General features: G+C 43.4%; 3 protein-coding genes and 1 long non-coding RNA gene across 6 annotated transcripts; 3 read left to right on the forward strand and 1 right to left on the reverse strand.

Moving 5' to 3' along the window:
• Positions 1 to 3,456, forward strand: LOC128749885 (zinc finger and BTB domain-containing protein 17-like). Of its 2 annotated transcripts, none has more exons than XM_053849871.1 (9): positions 1 to 214; positions 532 to 630; positions 703 to 797; positions 1,080 to 1,212; positions 1,300 to 1,388; positions 1,477 to 1,600; positions 1,676 to 1,752; positions 2,020 to 2,074; positions 2,146 to 3,456. In XM_053849871.1, the coding sequence occupies exons 2-9, from the start codon at positions 604 to 606 to the stop codon at positions 3,238 to 3,240; spliced, it is 1,695 nt and encodes a 564-aa protein (XP_053705846.1). In that variant the 5' UTR covers positions 1 to 214; positions 532 to 603; the 3' UTR covers positions 3,241 to 3,456. The 2 variants fall into 2 exon arrangements, with proteins under 2 accessions (XP_053705846.1, XP_053705847.1); XM_053849872.1 differs by having other exon boundaries at positions 547 to 630.
• A 436-nt stretch (positions 3,457 to 3,892) lies between these two features.
• On the forward strand, positions 3,893 to 9,035 carry LOC128749500 (protein-serine O-palmitoleoyltransferase porcupine-like). Its single transcript, XM_053849167.1, has 15 exons — positions 3,893 to 4,050; positions 4,720 to 4,857; positions 4,941 to 5,133; positions 5,477 to 5,520; positions 5,588 to 5,769; positions 5,843 to 5,973; positions 6,040 to 6,060; positions 6,137 to 6,151; positions 6,264 to 6,389; positions 6,451 to 6,551; positions 6,618 to 6,694; positions 6,798 to 6,861; positions 6,946 to 7,031; positions 7,184 to 7,294; positions 7,506 to 9,035. Exons 2-15 carry the CDS (start codon positions 4,722 to 4,724, stop codon positions 7,605 to 7,607), a joined length of 1,389 nt encoding a protein of 462 aa, XP_053705142.1. The 5' UTR covers positions 3,893 to 4,050; positions 4,720 to 4,721; the 3' UTR covers positions 7,608 to 9,035.
• LOC128749501 (uncharacterized) lies at positions 8,494 to 9,619 on the reverse strand. Its single transcript, XR_008412937.1, has 4 exons — positions 9,494 to 9,619; positions 9,398 to 9,429; positions 9,242 to 9,311; positions 8,494 to 8,970 (listed from the first exon to the last, which is right to left on the reverse strand). It is a non-coding gene; the product is annotated as an uncharacterized LOC128749501 (long non-coding RNA).
• A 480-nt stretch (positions 9,620 to 10,099) lies between these two features.
• wdr13 (WD repeat domain 13) lies at positions 10,100 to 17,563 on the forward strand. 2 transcript variants are annotated; one of them, XR_008412980.1, is made up of 11 exons: positions 10,100 to 10,150; positions 10,578 to 10,628; positions 11,639 to 11,870; positions 12,180 to 12,289; positions 13,130 to 13,260; positions 13,338 to 13,645; positions 14,002 to 14,182; positions 14,278 to 14,419; positions 14,655 to 14,773; positions 15,535 to 15,614; positions 16,455 to 16,566. XR_008412980.1 is itself a non-coding variant. In XM_053849604.1 (10 exons), exons 2-10 carry the CDS (start codon positions 10,588 to 10,590, stop codon positions 16,637 to 16,639), a joined length of 1,449 nt encoding a protein of 482 aa, XP_053705579.1. In that variant the 5' UTR covers positions 10,100 to 10,150; positions 10,578 to 10,587; the 3' UTR covers positions 16,640 to 17,563. The 2 variants fall into 2 exon arrangements, 1 of the variants encoding a protein (XP_053705579.1); XM_053849604.1 differs by lacking the exon at positions 15,535 to 15,614 and having other exon boundaries at positions 16,455 to 17,563.
• The last annotated feature ends 229 nt before the right edge of the window (positions 17,564 to 17,792 follow it).

Raw genomic sequence — 17,792 nt, forward strand, 5'->3', positions numbered from 1 at the left:
TCCTGTACTGAGCCAAACATGGCGAACTAGAGTTGTGTCTGTGAGTGGCATTGTTGTCATGAGAGTTTTCGTTCGCGACTTTGGTCAACAAGTCTAAAATGACAATGCAGTAGTGACCGTATCGCTCCAGACAAAGGAGTAGACGATTCAAACCGTCACCGATTGTGCTGCTAACCCAACATTGTTGTGATGAGTGGTGACCACCTTATTTGAGGTAAACACACGATTGTTGGATGTTTATTTCATTTTCATTTAAGTTGTTGGTTTAAATGTTGGTGTGAATGCAGTTTCCATGTGCACAGCAAAACCTACACGGACAAATAATGCGCTGACAATCGGTCAAACTTTCACTTAATTGTTTATATGTATTTATTTATTGGCTTAACGTCACATGAGTTGAAAATGGCTGTTATAAGCCATGTTTTGTTGGCCTGTGTTAGTTGTTCCATCATCATCATGCAACACTATTCTACATCCTGGATTGTGATATAATCCATTTAAATCTGAAATTCTAAATGAAGATTTCCCAAGGTTGTGTGGTTGCAGGGCAATAGTACCTGGATCAAGTCAACATCCAGTGACTCTTCTGTGCAACAGAAAGAAATGGAAAGTGCAACAGCTGCTTCGAAGGTTACTGGCAAATCAGAGCCTGCCTTTTCATATAAGGACACATAAATGATTTAAATTTGTGTTTTGTTCAAGGAGCCAACCTGCAGGAAAAAGGTGGTGGTCTCTGAAAGTGCTGAAATGAAACCTTCAGTTGTTACAAGGCAGACAGCAAAGAGGGCACATGAAGGGTATGCACAGTACAATTGAAGTATGAACCACAGCAAGATCTCCTTCCCTCCAAAATATGCTGCTGATTATTACTGTTTATCATTCTTTTTTATATAGATTGTTTTTCTCCCGACATGTGAATCTCATGTACATATTTGTGTTTGTAAAATGGGTGTCGGACATTGAAATATTACATCAGTAAACTGTATAAAAAGCCTGAAGTACTCACTCAAGACTTAAAAGAAAATAAAAGTTAGTCCATCTCTGGCAGCGTTTGCTGACACGTGTGTGTGTGTCTGCAGGGTGGGAGACCGTCGAATGAGTCTACGCCTCAGACAAGACAATGGCAAAGGATCTGATCCTTCGTCTGTGATTCTTGGCACAAAAGATGCGTTGGCATGTGAAAATCCTAAAAAGAAGATGAAAACTTCAGAGGTAAACTTCAGCTGATGAGCTTTTTCTATATGCATATACAAGGAAACATTGACAGTCTCCTCTCAATTTCCCCTGGTTTGGGTATAGTGTTCCAAAACACAGCTGAAAAAGCCACAGGCTGAGCCAGAACATGCAGAACCTTCAGAGGCAAATTCGAACCTCAGGAAATCTGTACGGTGAGAATGCTGCCCCCTGGTGGATGTATTGTTAAGCTCAGTTGGAAATTCGATTGTCAGACTGTCTTTTCAAAACTCCCTTCTTCAGCTTACGCAGTGCTACAAAGATGCAGAAACTGGATGAAAAACCAGATAAAGAGACGTCTTCATCTAACCCTGACGATGTGGAGTCTAAAAACAATGTGACTCACACAACGTCAGAGTCTGCAGAGGTAGATAGCGTTTGAGTTAAGCCAACAAAATATCAACCTGTATTTACACGACACTTCCCCTGTTCGTCTACTTAGGTGGTGGAATCAGAAAACTCCCAGAGTGACTCTCCATCTGCCTTAACATGTGATAAGAAGAAACCCAAAGCAGTCCGGTGAGTTCAGTTTCTAACACTGTAAAAGCTGCTGTTAATCTTTAGTCATGCTGATATACGTATTAAAAATGAATAGAGACTGTTAAATTATATATAAACAATAAGCCTACAGTTTAACTGAACTATGTTTGTTTTCTCATTCATGTCAGAGTGCTTATGTTTAGGACAAAATTATGTCTTATAATGTGATGAAATAAAAACTGTTTAAAATGCACTGCAAACCTGTATATGACTCTTTTTGGATTTGTTCTTTGATTTATTTCAAAGGTGTCGTGTGCCGTGTCTTAGTCTGAAGGATAAAGAGGGAGTTCCAAAGACATCTGTAAGATCCTCATTCATTCTTGTATTATGAAGGTTATTCTGCACTTTGTTTATGTACTGTTCTTTTCCTAGCTGGCAAAGACGCCGGAGAGAAGTGACTCAGAATCGGAATTTGAAATGGAATCGGGATCGGAATTTGAAATGGAATCTGAATCGGAATTTGAATTGGAATCTGAATCGAGGTCTGAAGAGGATGATGAAGAAGCAGCACCGCCTGTGATGAGTCCCTTACAATGTCCCAAACTTGACAGAAAAGATCAACCATTTGTCCTCCTCAAGTCTGTGCTTGTGGGAGAGGATGAGTACCAGTGCGATCGCTGCACTCGGACCTTCACTTGTGTCTCCAAGCTCGTCAGGCACCAGCAGTGCAAGGATGGAACTATCTCCTGCAGCACCGATGACGATGCCGTCGTGGAAGCCTCGCTACCGTGCAACATGTGCGCCCGGCGGTTCAGCAGCGCTAACAGTCTGAAGCGCCACAAGCTGCTGCACGTCATGGACGGCCGGAGGTGCCGCACCTGTGGCGTGTTGTTCTGTAAACTCCACAGCAACATTTTAATCTCCTCTCAGACGACAGCTTCAGAGTCGGAGGATGGATCGACTGAGGAGTTGGAGAGTTCAGATCTCAAACAGAAATCTATTGAAACGTCAACGGCCAAATCGAACGCAACGACTGACCAGTCGACTGAATCCGACCCATGGAGCTTTGTACCTCTGTTGTCCAAAAATGGCACCACTTTCAGTCATGACTCTGCTACCCCTAATCTCCCTTCACAGCCGTCAGACATGTGTTTCAAAACACCATCAAAAGCCCCGTCTTCACCACCAAAATGCTCCCCTTCTGTGTCATCTGAACCACAACCCGCCAGCTTCACCACCTCAAACTTCAAACCCAAACCGGCTGACTACCCTGCTGGTTTCATTCAGCCACATCTGTCCAGGGATCCAAAGCTGCCGCCTGGACTGGAGATGTTCGCGTCACACTACCTCACCTCCTCTTATCTGGAGGTGAAGAGAAACCATGACTATCTTTTGAAAGGAGGAACGGAGCTGAAGATGAATGTTGAAGCCCAACAGGCCAAGACTCAGCCGATTGTTTCAGCTGAGAAAAGCACAGAAAAGGCACCAAACAAAATAGTCATTTATGAGCTACCCTTCTTTTTGTAGACTCTTTTTGCCCACTTTTCCGTTAAGATCTTACAAGGACTTCAACTACATTTCAACAAATTTGTTTTTGATGCTTTGCTCTGGCTACTGTAGTTTAAAGCTTCCCTTTCACTCCGACTGCTGCTCTACTGCCAGTGATCCTGTCTGCACTCTAACTCTTCCAATCCCAGCCTGTCACCCAAATACTCATGAGAATTAAAAAGTACTTTACTTGAACATTCCTGTACCTTAACATTTCCTGTAGCTGTCACGTTCACTGTCATATACTTCTCCAGCTTCTCCTCAATATCATCCTTACTCCCTCTACAAATCATGAAACATCACCCACTGAACCAATATTTTACCTCCGATATTCTGCCCTGCGAATGAAGTTTGCTCAAAAAGTTGTTTTAATGGCTCTGGAGAGTCGAGACCTATCCATATCATCATGTCAGTATCATCACTGCTCCTCGCAGCTGCCTCTAAAATCCTGATGTGTGTTGATCTGCACGCTGTACAGCTTCTATTGGCGTTCAGGCGCCGGAGCGACTGAGCCGTCCTTCTGATTGGCTCGGTTCGCTGCCACCTAAGAACAAAAACGCCTGTGATTGGCCGACGTCTCTGCTCTGGCGCAGCTGATTGGCTGATGAGTCTTCGCATGGCTGTACTGATGTCAGACGAGTGGTGCTGATGCTGTGACAATGGGACTCCTTCAGATACCCTTAATCTGGTCCTAGTATGCTCGACACACGCACTCGGGACCGACTTTTAAACGTCAGAAGCAGCTGTTCAGAAGCGTGGAGAGAAAGTTCCGGCCGCCGCTGTGAGAAGGTAAAGCCATCGACGCGCTCCCGGTCAGTCGACGTGGGGGGCTGGGGAGCTCAGTGCGACGGTCGCCGGTCCGCAAAGGTTCGGTGGAAGGAGCTCAGCTGTCTTCTCCAGCTCCGTTTGACAAATACGACGTGACTTTTATTCCGTGTCGGTGGCGGTGATCGCTGCACCTGAGTGAAGTCTCATCGACTGCATTGCGGAGATGGAGACAAGCGTGTGTCCGAGCATCCGTCCACAGTAGAAAGCAAAAGTAATCCCATCCAGCAGTGTTATCTTTGACTAGTATATACCATCTTCAACGTAACTATAATAAAAATATTGCTTAAATTTCAAGCAAATATTCATCATAAATATATGCAATTCTAGATGCATTTAATACTTGAAAATTCATTGAACACCCTTAACAGATATAACACCATGCATTTGAGAAACAACCTGGCAGCATGTTAGGAATTAAAGAGACGTATCCTTCCAGTTTTCTTTTCACTTTAAACACTTGAGCAGATCTGGGTCACTTGGTCAGCAGACACAGGTGGGATTTAGTCTGGTGTTTGGAGTGACAATTGAATTCCTTTACTGTAGTCACATGTATGGACACAGAGAACCGAGGGATGACAAGCCAATATTCCTCTGCTTACAAAGATACATTTTGTCTTTGGGTTTGTCAAGCTATGGGAACTTTCAGCCGTCAGAAGTTCTTCCAGGAGTTGGCCCATGGCTGCCTCCTGCCCACCGCCCAGCAGGGTCTGGAGCAGGTCTGGCAACTGCTGGTCATCTGCCTGCTGTGTCGGCTCCTCTGGATGTTGGGTGAGCTTCCGCTTTTGGCTCCAAACACTGCTTCTTTGGTTTCACCTGCATCATCCTCATCGTCTTTGTCTGTGCTGTGTCAGGCCTCCCTGCAGTTGTGAAGCATCTGGGCACTATAGGAGGAGGCTTCTACACCCTCTACTTGTTTTTTGAGCTTCACATGATCTGGGTGGTGCTTCTCAGCCTCCTCTGCTACCTCTTCCTCTTCCTGTGCCGCCACTCAACCATGAGGGGGACGTTCCTCTCCATCACTGTGCTCATTTACCTGCTGCTGGGGTGAGATGTTTTGTTTTTTGTTTTTTTTTTAGGAATCAGAAGATGAGCTGACTCCTGTCATGTTATTAAAAATCTGAATTTGTTTCTGTTCAAATGCATTAAATTGAATAGTAATAACCAAACCACCATTTTGTCAAGCCCTAAAAATGAAAATTATATTCTAAAATGCCTCTTTTTTATTATGATTATTATGAATATGATGGTTGATATTGTTTCATAATAATAACAATAAGAAGAAGAAGAAGAATCCACAAGAAGCTCAAACATAACTGAGAACAAAATCTGATGTTAGAAACCTTTTTTAATCGTTTATTTTGAGTGTAAAACAAATGTAATGTTCCAGGGAGCTGCACATGATGGACACCACCAACTGGCACAAGATGAGAGGTAACAATGGTTTAACAAACCTCGATCGCCTACCCGCAGATGAAAGTCAGACTCTTCTGCGTTGCAGGTTCACAAATGGTGGTGGCCATGAAAGCCATCTCATTGGCCTTCGACATGGACCGAGGTGTGGTCACCAGCGTGCCCTCTCCGATTGAGTTCATGGGCTACATCTACTTTGTCGGGACAGTCATCTTTGGTCCCTGGATCAGCTTCAGCAGCTACAAAGAAGCTCTCGAGGGCCGTAAGATGGTAAGATTTAAACAGTATCTGCACTGCATGTGAGGAAAAAAAGATTTCTAACCTGCATCTTTAATTCCTGCAGAGCTTTTCCTGGCTGTGGAAAGTGTGCGTCAGCTGGATAAAGAGTCAAATCTGCCTTGTTATCTCCAACTGCGTGGCGCCCTACCTCTTCCCGTACTTCATCCCTGTCTATGGAGACAAGCTGCTCAGAGGGTGAGCAACATGTGAAGCCTATTTCTGCTTTATTATATTGTGATATTCTTTGATTCTTTTCCTCAGAAAAAAGAGAAGGAAGATCAGGTATGTCAGCTTCTGAGACACTTGTGGACTTGAGTTATTTTACTAACTGTCTGCTGTCTGCTTTGTTGCTGCACAGAGGAATCCCTGCAAAGTGAGTGCCTTAATGTTAAAAATGAATCTGGGAATTTTGTTGTTGGGCCATCTATAGATGTATAAACCGCTCAATAAGTAATTCATCAGACTGCTTATTTACAAAACTCCAGGTGGCTGTTGGCGTACGAGAACACAATGTCGTTCCACTTCAGCAACTACTTTGTCGGCTATTTGAGTGAGACGACGACGACCCTTGCCGGTGCCGGATTCACCGACGAGAAAGACAACCTGAAATGGTCAGAAAACTGTTCATATCAGTCCCAAAAAAGACAGGTTCTTACCTCTTGATATCTCCAGGGATTTGGCCGTTTCCAAGCCGCTGAGTATCGAGTTTCCCCGGTCGATGGTGGAGGTGGTGACGTCCTGGAACATGCCCATGTCTCGCTTCCTGCACACCTGTAAGTCGTGGGGTCGGCAAAGGTGCTTTCAGGAAGTCACTCCTATAATACGTTTTTACATTTCAGATGTTTTCAAAAGTGCTTTAAAATTTGGGCCATTCTCTGCTGTCATGGTGACATACACAGCAAGCGCCCTTTTACATGTGAGTATGATGATATTTCACCACTTTTGCTCCCGCCTCCTGTCCACCAGAGATGGTCACTGCATCTGCAACCCAAGCACAATGGAAACATTATATTTTCTAGGGTCTCAGCTTTCACCTGGGTGCCGTGCTGATATCTCTGGGCTTCATCACGTACATTGAACATGGTAAGTCATCAGAAATCCAAAGGTATTTTAACATGTGTTGGCTGCGATCAACAACTAAAACTAGGACTTGTCTTTGCTACACAGTGCTGCGGAAGAGACTTGCAGTTATTTTCAACGCCTGTATACTTTCAAAGAAATGCGCGGCAAACTGCAATCACCAAAACAAAAAGGTGCCTTTTAACTTCAAATGTCTTTCCAGTGTTGTCTTTATCCTTGAGTTACGCCCTTCACTTCAGTTTTGAACAATGTAATGAGGTTTCTTCTTATTCATTTTTCCTCATGGCATTGCTACTTATTTGCATGTTTGTCTTTTCCACCGCAGGCACTGTGGGTATATCTAATAAATTCAGTGTTCAGTGCGTTGGCTGTCCTTCATCTGACGTATTTGGGCTCCGTGTTCAACTCCAGTGTGGATTACATGGAAGAAGATGAGGTTAGGTTTAGGATGAGATGTATACATGTTTACCTTCTGCTCTCCACTGTACGTGACACTATGTGACATTTCAGACTGTGGCCGAAGCATATTTATTTTCAGGAGACCATACACTGCTGGATTATTATTACACTAGACACTGAGTACATCTTTCATAAATATTAAGATGTAAAACGTATATCCCCTCATTTAACTGTGCTGCCTCCTACAGGATGACGTCACTCATCACACCATTCAGAAATGGTCCGAGTTGAGCTGGACGAGCCACTGGGTCACGTTTGGAAGCTGGATCTTGTACCGACTCATACTCTGAAGAAGGACAGCAGAGAGAGAAGCAATAACATGCGACACAGAGCCAGAACTTCACCTCTTTACTGTGACTTCTCAACGCATCAGACTGAAATAGCTTCAAACAGAATCAGCCGACCTATGACACACTGACCTGCTCCTTTCATATTATATCCTTTTTTTTCTCGTTTTAAATTGGAGCTGCAGTTGTCCGACTGTCATGTTGTAACTGCAGCTGCTGATGTTTCACTGTGAGTAACAATCAATAGAGCTGTCGGCTCGGCGGGGATTGCTGCTCCTGTAGTCCTTTACTTCCCCAGGTCTCCTCCACATGCTGCTCTCCTCTCACCTGGTGTTTTACAATCGCACTCAGATTATGCCGATGATATTTTCCCGAGCTTTATCATCCAAACATCTCCCAATGCTGCTCACTCACTCGTGATAGTATATTTTTGTGACCAACAGAAAGCATAGATGGAAATATATATATTTAATTGTGGGGGAAATGTTATGGAAAAAAACAGATTTGGACAGTTTATGCATGTTTAAGAGGGAGGGGTGAAAAGAGCACACATATATTTGGATTGTTATGACCTTATTTGTCATTGTTAGTTGGATTTCTTAACCTGAAAAAGTTTTTGTTTTATTATTATTAATAGATGAATAGTCATCTTTAAGAGCACTGGGCCGATTATGAAATAATCAATCGTGTATCCCTCTTTGAAGTCAATGTCTAGCAAGAGCAGATGTAGTGTTTTAGATTAGCGCCTGAATGTTTATTCAAAATTTCATATGACTGGCTGATTTTGAAAACTGTTCCCTGTAAATGTGAAGCCATCACACCTGTGATATTTTTCAATAAAGATTTTACACTGAGGAAGTTTCAAAATATGCTCGAATGCACACCAGACTGCTGTAAGAAATATGTGTTTATTTGAATCATTATTTACAATAACAATGTGTGGACTGTCAGACAGTCAATTCTCAGTGTGAGTTTGGGGGAAAAAATGCGAAAAAGGGCTGACAAACTGTATTTTCTGCTCAAAAACAAGTGTTCCGGTGTTGCCTTTCCCCAGCTATTTTCTGGTAAGCTGGAAGAGGGGGACAGGAGAGGAGTGCAGATGGGGGGACAGAGGTTGAACAACAGATGGTGATGAATGAAGATCAGCTTCATTGCTCCCTCAGTGTGAGGTAAGCAGATGTTGTGAAGGAAGGCCAAGCCGAGTCAGGAGGGAAGTGCAGGCTCAGGAGGAATGTGCTGAGGGGACGTGCACTCAACCCTGTCTGCCTCGAGGACCCCCATGTTTACGACGGCAGGACCCCAGCAGTGTTTCTAAAGCCATCTTCACGAATGCCTGGAAGTTATTGCTTCTCTCCCTTCGGCTGTCCTGCGAGGGGATGAAACACAGACAGATAGCTCCACTGGGAACTCAACAATGACCATAATCCCTCCTCAAATAACATGAATTCATTGACCAAAACATGCTCTCATTTGCAGATTCAAATAACACATTAAGGGGGCGCCATGTAGATCTTAAATTGTCGGCTTAAATCTTCATGTTGCTAGTCTGGATCTAAATCAAAATACTTCATTTATGTGCTGACAACGGATTGAAAAAATAATATCCCACCCGGCTGTCGACTCCTATAAATGCTTACCTCCTTGCTTCTTGTTATCATCTCCTTTCTGATCACCTTTCTTCGGCTGTTCTTTAGGACTCTGAGGTTGCTGTAAATAACAATGAAAATTTACACAATGTCAACTGCGTGCAATAAAATTCCCATTGTGTACCAGCATGATGGACAGTTTTCTACCTTGGTAGTTGACTTCTTGTCTGACTTGTTACCTGCAAATGGTTATGAGAAAAATCATTTTAGAAACCCTTGGAAAATTATGATGTATCTTTTTACCTTTTGTGCCTGGCATTTTGGCTGTGCTCCAGATACTGTGGTGTTTTGTTCAGAATGCAGTGTTTAACATGCCCTTCAACTCGGCCATTTATGGCCCGTGCTTGTCAATGGCTCTGTCGTAGGGGCCCCCACGAGAAAGAGCCCCGCGAACAAGCAAAGAGCCCTGTCAGCTTCATACAGTGTCCCACTACCCTGCAGGCCTTTGCTGACCAAGCCGAAACCTGCCAGCTGACCTTTTAATTCTGGAGTGTACCAACTGGAACTGTGCGGTTCACCTTTTGTCACTAACAAGGGAGCGCATTCACTCACTTATAACTGCATGTCATAGCGTTTAAAAAATGAATAAATAAATAAACTTAGACAACACACACACACACACACACACACACATACACACACACACATATATATATATATATATATATATATATATATATATATATATATATATATATATATATATATATACGTATTACGTATACGTATTTATTTTTTTTTAAATCACACTGTGTATGACACCATATAAGGAATATTTATGTCCATTCGTAATAAACACAATCATAAAAATAAAATGATGCTCTTTTATTCAGAAGCAGCTGCTAACGCGTTGTCATGTGACCTGGCAGCGCTGTCAGTGATGAGGAACAGCTGAAGAAGGTGTGTCATTCTCTCCGTTTTAAATTGGGTTTTACGCTTGTATCTTCCGTTTCCAGCCGTCAATGTTATTCTTGTAGACGTGTTCGTTCTCTGGGGGCGGTTTGTTTGCGCCGAAACGCCAGGAACCATGTTGTTGCTACGCTGCTAATGGTTAGCTTGGTAGCTTTAGCCAGGTTAGCGTCTCGAAGTGTCAGAATATCCGCATGGAAAACTGCCAAAAATAAGCACGTTTTTCGGATTCGACGGACGTGTATGTCGCTGAAAAATAATGAAATTGTTCATTTCAGCGTGATGCGGGTTGTCTTCCTTTTTGTCGAGGATGGGGACTAAACTGTAAACAGGGTTCACTGTTGTGTCTACGTAAATGGAATGCCAACTGTGTGTTTTTGTCAGATTCTTAACCAGATATTTGCTTCTCATCCAACAGGGATTGTCTCATGGCAGCAGTTTGGCAGCAGGTGTTGGCAGTGGACGCAAGGTGAGACCCAGTACAGTCTAGTTGAGTGAGAATTTGAGGTCAATATATTTAATCTTGAAATACTTGGAGGAGAAAAATAAACCCTCAAATACTGTCTTTTGTAAGACACATCCGATGTGCTTGAATAACAACTCACCAATCTGTAGCACACCATTCATTGAATCATTCAGCTTCAAGAGTTTATACAGTAGGTTGATCTTGTTGTTGTGTGAAACGGTCCATGTAACTTCTCCAAACCACCTCACCAGTCACCTTTGGCGACGGAATGTAGACATGTTTCAAATGTAGCTCTACACCACTATCTGGTTTTGTACTCCCACTTGCCCTGAAAAACTAAAAAAATGATGTATATCCCGACGAAAATAATGTTCATTTTGTTAGTGTCATCTACATTATTTGGATTTTATTATTACAATCTCAATATCCCAAGTGTGATAGTCAAAATAGTCAAGAAAATTATATCAAATTTAGCATGCCTTCCAAAAATAATTTCCTTACAATAATGAACTAGAACAAATAAGTATTTCGAATTCGTTCATGGTGACATAGTTTTCTTTCTCGCTGTCCACCTGGGGGCGCTCTGTGTTTGTAATGTAAATGGCCCGAGCATGTTTGGGGGCAAGTGGCAATTAAAAAGTCAGATACCTCCCACGCTTCTTTTATTTTTATGTGCAGCAGAATTGTTGCCTGTAAAAAAAAAAATTAAAAAAAGTAAACAAATTTATTCAAATGAAATTCAAAGGTGTGAAATTTGTTATGTTCACAAACTATTCAGTAGTTCTTCAATCTGAACTTTAAATTGCGATACATTTGAGTGATAGCTTTTGAGCTGAGAACCTATAACTAGATGCCATAAGAAGTTCCCTCTTATTTGGGAAAAAATAGTTTTAAAGAATTATATCCTCTTCCCATACTTGGTTTGTACTTGTAAATAATTTATTCTCTCACACGGTTTGTGTGGATGACTAATGCATTCTGGTTTTGGCTGTGTCACTTCCTTTTCTCCCCAGGTACAATGCTTACCGCACGCCTACCTTCCCTCAGTTCCGCACTCAGTACATCCGCCGACGCAGCCAGCTGCTCAGAGAGAACGCCAAGTGTGGCTATGAGCCGGGTCTGCGCAGGCAGTACCTGAGGCTGCGCAGTCAGTTGCTGGCCTTGCGCTATGGGCCCCTGTCTGAGCAGAGCAGCTTCAGGGCCAGCAGTGTGCGCAGCTCCCGCACCACACTGGACCGCATGGAGGTCAGAGCCAAAGAAACAGACTGGGCAGACTATAAGGGGTGTTCGTATACATTCAAAGGGCTGAGAGACTTTTAAAGCAACAGCAATGCCAAAGACCACTTTGGTTAACCATGCACATAAAGCTGAGCAGCTTGGTTGAAATGGCTTTCATTACCCATGTACGCTGACTCCATCAATAACTAACAAACAAATTGAATTGTTTATAAGAATCATCAATGTACTACTGTTCTTATCAGCCTTAGATACATGAGCTCATTTGCACTAGATTTGGTCTCCTCCGACCCTGTGATTCCTTCTCCACTTGCACAGGACTTCGAGGAAGACCCCCGCTCTCAGGGGGCTCGTGGTCACCGCCGTTCTGTCAGCAGAGGCTCCTACCAGCTCCAGGCCCAGATGAACAGAGCTGTCTATGATGAAAGGTACCGAGCAGGACATCTAGTCGCCAAAATGACTCCCAGGGTCACACTGGTGAAGAAGCCCAGAAGACGTTTGTTTGAGTCCCACTTTACAGGACACTTGGAGAACAAATCCTTTAATATCGCTCCCTATTTAATGTGTCTTCTCTTCCCAGACGGACAGTTAAGTGTGATTTATTCATCCATTCTGATTTCCAGAGTGAGATAAAATATGAATGATCATCATTGGCATTCTTAACTCTTTTGCTACACTTGTCTGTCCATTTTTTGACGATTGTACCGCTGTTATGCACCATATGGGCAAGATATGTGTCACCTGGGGCTCGGTAGGTTTCCACTTTGCCTCCTTAGAGCTGAACCCTCAGCTTTACCGGGAAGAGATTCCTGGTCTGAGTCAGGTGGGGAAGTCGGCGCTTTGTTGGACATTTTCAGTATAGTTTAGATGTCTTGCAAATCCCAGACCAGCCTTTCTTCTGACCTTCTCTGCTGCCATGGTTATTAAGATCGGCTCTATCAGGTCTCATTGAAGAGCTCTGGCTATTTGTGATGGTCTTTTCTGGATTCCTAAAATTTTGCGATAAAATAATTACTGGACTCATGGATTCTCCTGTTATTAACAATTCTCTATGTTAAGCTGTTAAGTATTTCACAGTTTTGAAGGCTACTTGGAAAAAGAAAGGGTCCAGCCATTGATGAAAATGTAAAAAAAAAAAAAAAAGTTCTTTTGCATTAATGTTCCGCCGTGTAGCTGTAATTTCCCATTCCCTTTTATAAGATTATTTATTCATTCATATTCATTTTAAGATGTTGTGGTTGCAACTTCATTTTTTTTCTCTGTTTCAGGCCTCCGGGCAGCCTGGTGCCCACATCAGTGGCAGAGGCCAGCCGTGCTATGGCAGGGGACACGACCCTGAGTGAAAATTATGCATTTGCAGGAATGCACCACATATTTGACCAACATGTCGACTCCGCTGGTGAATATTTACTCATCACAAATACAGATTCTGTGCTGTGGAAAAAAAAAGTTTTTAGTATTGGCTTTTGTTTTTAGTTCCAAGGTTGCAGTTTGCCAATGATGACAAGCATCTACTCGCTTGCTGCTCGCTGGACGGCAGCCTGTCCATCATGACGCTGTCTCCGCCCCCTGCCAGCGTGAAAGTGACTCTGAAAGGTCACGGAGGTCCAGTGACAGACTTCGCCTGGTCCCTGAGCAATGACATCATCGTGTCGACATCATTAGACGGGACTCTGCGGATCTGGAACACTGGGGACGGACGTTGCATCCGAGAGGTCAGAGATCCAGAGTCCATTGAGCTGCTCTGCTGCACCTTCCAGCCCATGAACAATAACCTGACAGTTGTAAGTGCCTTTGAGAGCATTTTGTTTCTAAGATTACAGAATGTGTCAAGTCCGAGCATTGCTTTTTTTTGTGTTTAAAGATTAAGGTTGAAGTCAAAGAATCTGTTCATTTCTCTTTTTCCATCTGTTTGAATTGCCTTGTATCTCACCCTGTGAGCGCTTCTGGTTCTGCTCCCAACCCGGGGAAATATGGGTGTGTGTCATCCGGAAGGGCATCTGTTGTAGATCATGTGCCAATTAAATTATGTGCAATGGTTGATTTGCGAAATCTACCGTGAGGAGAGATGAAGGCTGGAACATGAAGTGTGAGGCTACACAATGATGACCATCGTTGCCTCACCTGTCTCTTGCTGCAGGTGGGGAACAGCAAGCACCACCTGCAGGTGGTGAACATCTCCACTGGGAAGAAGGTGAAAGGGGGCTCCAGTAAGCTAACGGGGCGAGTGCTCTCTCTGTCGTTTGATGCGCCGGGGCGGATCCTGTGGGCCGGCGACGACAGGGGGAGCATCTTCTCTTTCCTCTTTGACATGGCCACAGGTGCACTGCTTTATATTGAAGTCAGTCGTTCCCAACTCAGTCTTTTCTCCATGTGCTTCATGTTTGTATCCTCCCTTTTTGCGCCCCTCCTGCAGGGAAGTTGACCAAAGCCAAGCGTCTGGTGGTGAGTGAAGGCAGCTCCATCTGCAGCATATCTGCTCGATCCTGGATTAGCCGTGAGGCCAGAGACCCCTCCCTGCTGGTCAACGCCTGTGTCAATAAGCTGCTGCTCTACAGGTCTGTGAGGGACGGGTCACAGTTTATTAATAGGCTCTTCAGATAAAACAGAGCTCTGATTAACAAATTCAAAGCACCGGCTGTTGATCCCTCAACTACCTCAGCGGATGTTTCCTCTTTATCATCTGCTGTGTCGTGTCTAAAACAGTCCAAAAGTATTTCAGTGACAAGCTGACTTGAGTAGATTTTTTTTTTCCCCTCTTGCATTTGAGTGAAAGAATATCTTTTTGTTTAGGGTGGTGGACAATGAAGGCACCCTGCAGCTGAAGAGAAGCTTCCCGATCCAACATGGCTCCCAGCATGTCCACAGCATCTTCTGTCCACTCATGTCATTTCGACAGGGCGCCTGTGTCGGTAAGACACGCTCTAGTCTGAGCACACACGGGATGAGATTCTGTCTTCTGTTGGAGGATAGTCGACACGAGTGCACTAAACGTTTCCGAACTGATGATAAAAACTATTTGCAGAGCCTGAGGTCATAATATTAACAACCCTGGTTTTGGTTCTTCACCTGAACCACCATTTAGTTTCACCATTTGTAAAACTAAAATCCTGCTTTATCGTCTGATAAGTTGATCATATTACATTCATGTTGCCGTTGCATCTATATCTATAATTTAGTAGCCATTAAATGGTTCAGATGAGCCGTGTCAGTTAACTGGTGCATAAAATATTGTGAAATATGTCTAACAATACATTTCTTCACATGCCCCATCTTTGTTGGTGACCTAGTCTTTTTGCTAAATCATTATTAATCACAGTTGGAAGTCGGGCCGTTGATAGTTGTGAATTGAGAGTAGCCAGTGTCTCCTACTCTCCTTGCACTCGGTGTTTTTAACACCTCTCACCACACTGAAGAATCAGAACAGGAGCTGGCGTCGAAAACCTCGCCTTCTGTTTCGTTCTATTTACTCAAGTTGTTGTGTTGTACAGAGTTGTATAGTAACACCACCCCAGAAGCACTTTCTTAAAACATCACAGCACACAACAATGTTATTCTTGAGGCTGTGCAGAAGCTGCTCCTGCAGCATTATATAATACATGGAAACTCTTCCTTCACTCACTAGTTTTTTTTTTTTTAAGTTGAGATTTTGTTCTTCTCTTAAAATCCTTAGGTCACATTCTCTGATATTAACTGTGGAGTCCAAATGGTTCAGAAGAAAGATGTTTCAAAATGGCTGCCACAGTCCAAAAGGTAGTCGGTTGTCATGTGACCTGTACAGTACCAATGTCTGTGATATGAACTACTCATTGAGCTCAACCTGCAACCTGCACCTGTGTCTATTCTGGTCCAAGACAGTTGCAGCGACATGACAGCTGGTGAGTGAAGTGAGAGTTGGCTGCACCGTCATGAAACCTCCAGGTGTTTAGTGTAGCGAAACTGGGAGTGAAGGCTGTCAACATTCCTCTGATGGACACACAACAGTGTGAAATTGTCAGGTAATTGGATGGAGACTCATCAGCGCGGCCCATTAGCAATGCTCCTGGTGAAGCACACCCCCGAGAGTCGTGCAGGAATGGGTTCACTGTCGGTGACGGCAAGCTTTATTTACCAGCACAGTCAGATGAGCCTGCTGTCCTCCCATATGTGAGCTGTGTGAAGTGTGAGCCCCCCAAACCCTTTTCACTGGGCATTTTCTCTCATGTTTCCGTGTCGCCTCTCCACGTGAGCGCGAGGTCCCTTCTGGCTCGTCCAGTTCCCTCCTGATATTTCAAATTTCAGCGTTGGACTGCAGCACTTCTTCTCCGACGAAAAGTTGGGCTCCCAGGAGGAAAAGAGACTGCGCCAGTCAGATGAGCGGTCATCCACGAGTATCCTAGCTTCTTCATTAAACTTAAACCAACAAGAATATATTTATAAGCGTGCGTTTTCCCATCTATACCCAATCTTAAGGGGTATTGTGAAGCCCGCTTTTTATCATTCAGAATGTTTTCGCCTCGTGTGTAGTCAAGGTTAGAATGATTCACACAGTAAAATCCAGATCGCCAAACTGTGGCAGGATTTCACTCACTGCCGCTTCATCTCCTTCCGCAGTGACAGGCAGTGAGGATGGCTGCGTGTACTTTTTCGACGTGGAGCGCAACACCAAGGCTATTGTGAACAAGCTCCAGGGTCACGGCGGTCCGGTCCTGGACGTCAGCTTCAACTGCGACGAGAGCTTGCTGGCCTCTGCGGACTCCACCGGCATGGTCATCATCTGGAGGCGGGAGCAAAAGTAACCAGGCTTCCTCCGCTGCTTTTACTTGGACCGTCCAATTACACATCTGTGGATGTTTTCTGCTACTAACTTTGAATGTCAGCGAATTTAAAGGGTCACCAACATCAATTCCACCAATACATAAGTAGAAGAAGAACAAATGCTCTGTTTTCATTCTATGTATATGAAAAAAAGAATAGAATATTATTTCCATATACAAAACATACATATATAATTACAAACACAAGCACTGCAAGTGGAAGAAGTCACAAAAATATCAGCAAGTAATGAGCGATTTGTTCATGGTTTTTGAGGAAGAGCAGTGAAATGAACGCTGCAGAGAACCAACAGTGCTGAGGGTTGCCACTTCCTGAAACTTGCTCCATCTATTTCTTCATACGCTCTTCATCTTTTGGTTAGAAGAAGAGGCCTAAATGCTCACTGGCACCTGTAGCACATCCAGCTGTCATGCCATGGGTTGGCATTTCTCCTCTGATATTTATAGTTTTATCCTCAATTACTATTGCAGATTCAACTTTGTAGACGATATTTGATAGTTTCATACTGCATATCCATGTGTTCCAGAGCCGTGTCGTAACTCTAAGTGCAATGAAGTTTAAGATTTTATTTTATGTGTTTAAAACATGACTGAATTGGTGTGAGGAATGTACATCACGTTTGCAAGCAGATGCGAAACTTGTCAGAGATCTGGCTGACTGTTTACGTAACAGTTCTTAAAGCTGAGTCATCACGTCTAGTGAAATGGCCTCATTCCCTCCTTTGCATTCCAGTTTGTGTGCTTGATGTCAGGAGGAATAACAAGCCAAGCCTCACTGAAGAGAAACAATGTACATCGCAGCGTCCCTTGGTGTGTTTTGTCCTTGCTGTTTGCAGAGTCACGTTTATATTTATTTGATGCACATGAAGAATAAATGACTGTAATCGACTCTTGGTGTATTTTGTTTGTCTCCAAGAAATCCATGAATGATTTATTGTGAAAGCATGACACTGAGTTTAGAGAGGAGCGTGTGTGCAGCCAGGCGTTCCCTGAACACTCTCGCATATGATGATCTCTACCAGCAAAAAATGGCTATATATATATATATATATATATATATATATATGAGTTGTCCTTTAAATTGTGTTATTTTTTGTTCACAATATTGTGGTCATGA

Source organism: Synchiropus splendidus, chromosome 18 (genome assembly GCF_027744825.2).
Source record: "Synchiropus splendidus isolate RoL2022-P1 chromosome 18, RoL_Sspl_1.0, whole genome shotgun sequence".
Lineage (NCBI taxonomy): Eukaryota > Metazoa > Chordata > Actinopteri > Syngnathiformes > Callionymidae > Synchiropus > Synchiropus splendidus.

Bases quoted from the DNA above. Each gene is read 5' to 3' on its own strand.
- LOC128749885 (XM_053849871.1), top strand. From the start codon at position 604: ATGGAAAGTGCAACAGCTGCTTCGAAG. The intron at 798-1,079 runs GTATGCACAGTA...GTGTGTCTGCAG, and splicing joins GCAAAGAGGGCACATGAAGG to GGTGGGAGACCGTCGAATGA. The intron at 1,389-1,476 runs GTGAGAATGCTG...TCCCTTCTTCAG, and splicing joins AACCTCAGGAAATCTGTACG to CTTACGCAGTGCTACAAAGA.
- LOC128749500 (XM_053849167.1), top strand. From the start codon at position 4,722: ATGGGAACTTTCAGCCGTCAGAAGTTCTTCCAGGAGTTGGCCCATGGC. The intron at 6,552-6,617 runs GTAAGTCGTGGG...TTTACATTTCAG, and splicing joins GTCTCGCTTCCTGCACACCT to ATGTTTTCAAAAGTGCTTTA. The intron at 6,695-6,797 runs GTGAGTATGATG...TATATTTTCTAG, and splicing joins CAGCAAGCGCCCTTTTACAT to GGTCTCAGCTTTCACCTGGG.
- wdr13 (XM_053849604.1), top strand. From the start codon at position 10,588: ATGGCAGCAGTTTGGCAGCAGGTGTTGGCAGTGGACGCAAG. The intron at 14,183-14,277 runs GTGCACTGCTTT...CCCCTCCTGCAG, and splicing joins CCTCTTTGACATGGCCACAG to GGAAGTTGACCAAAGCCAAG. The intron at 14,420-14,654 runs GTCTGTGAGGGA...CTTTTTGTTTAG, and splicing joins AATAAGCTGCTGCTCTACAG to GGTGGTGGACAATGAAGGCA.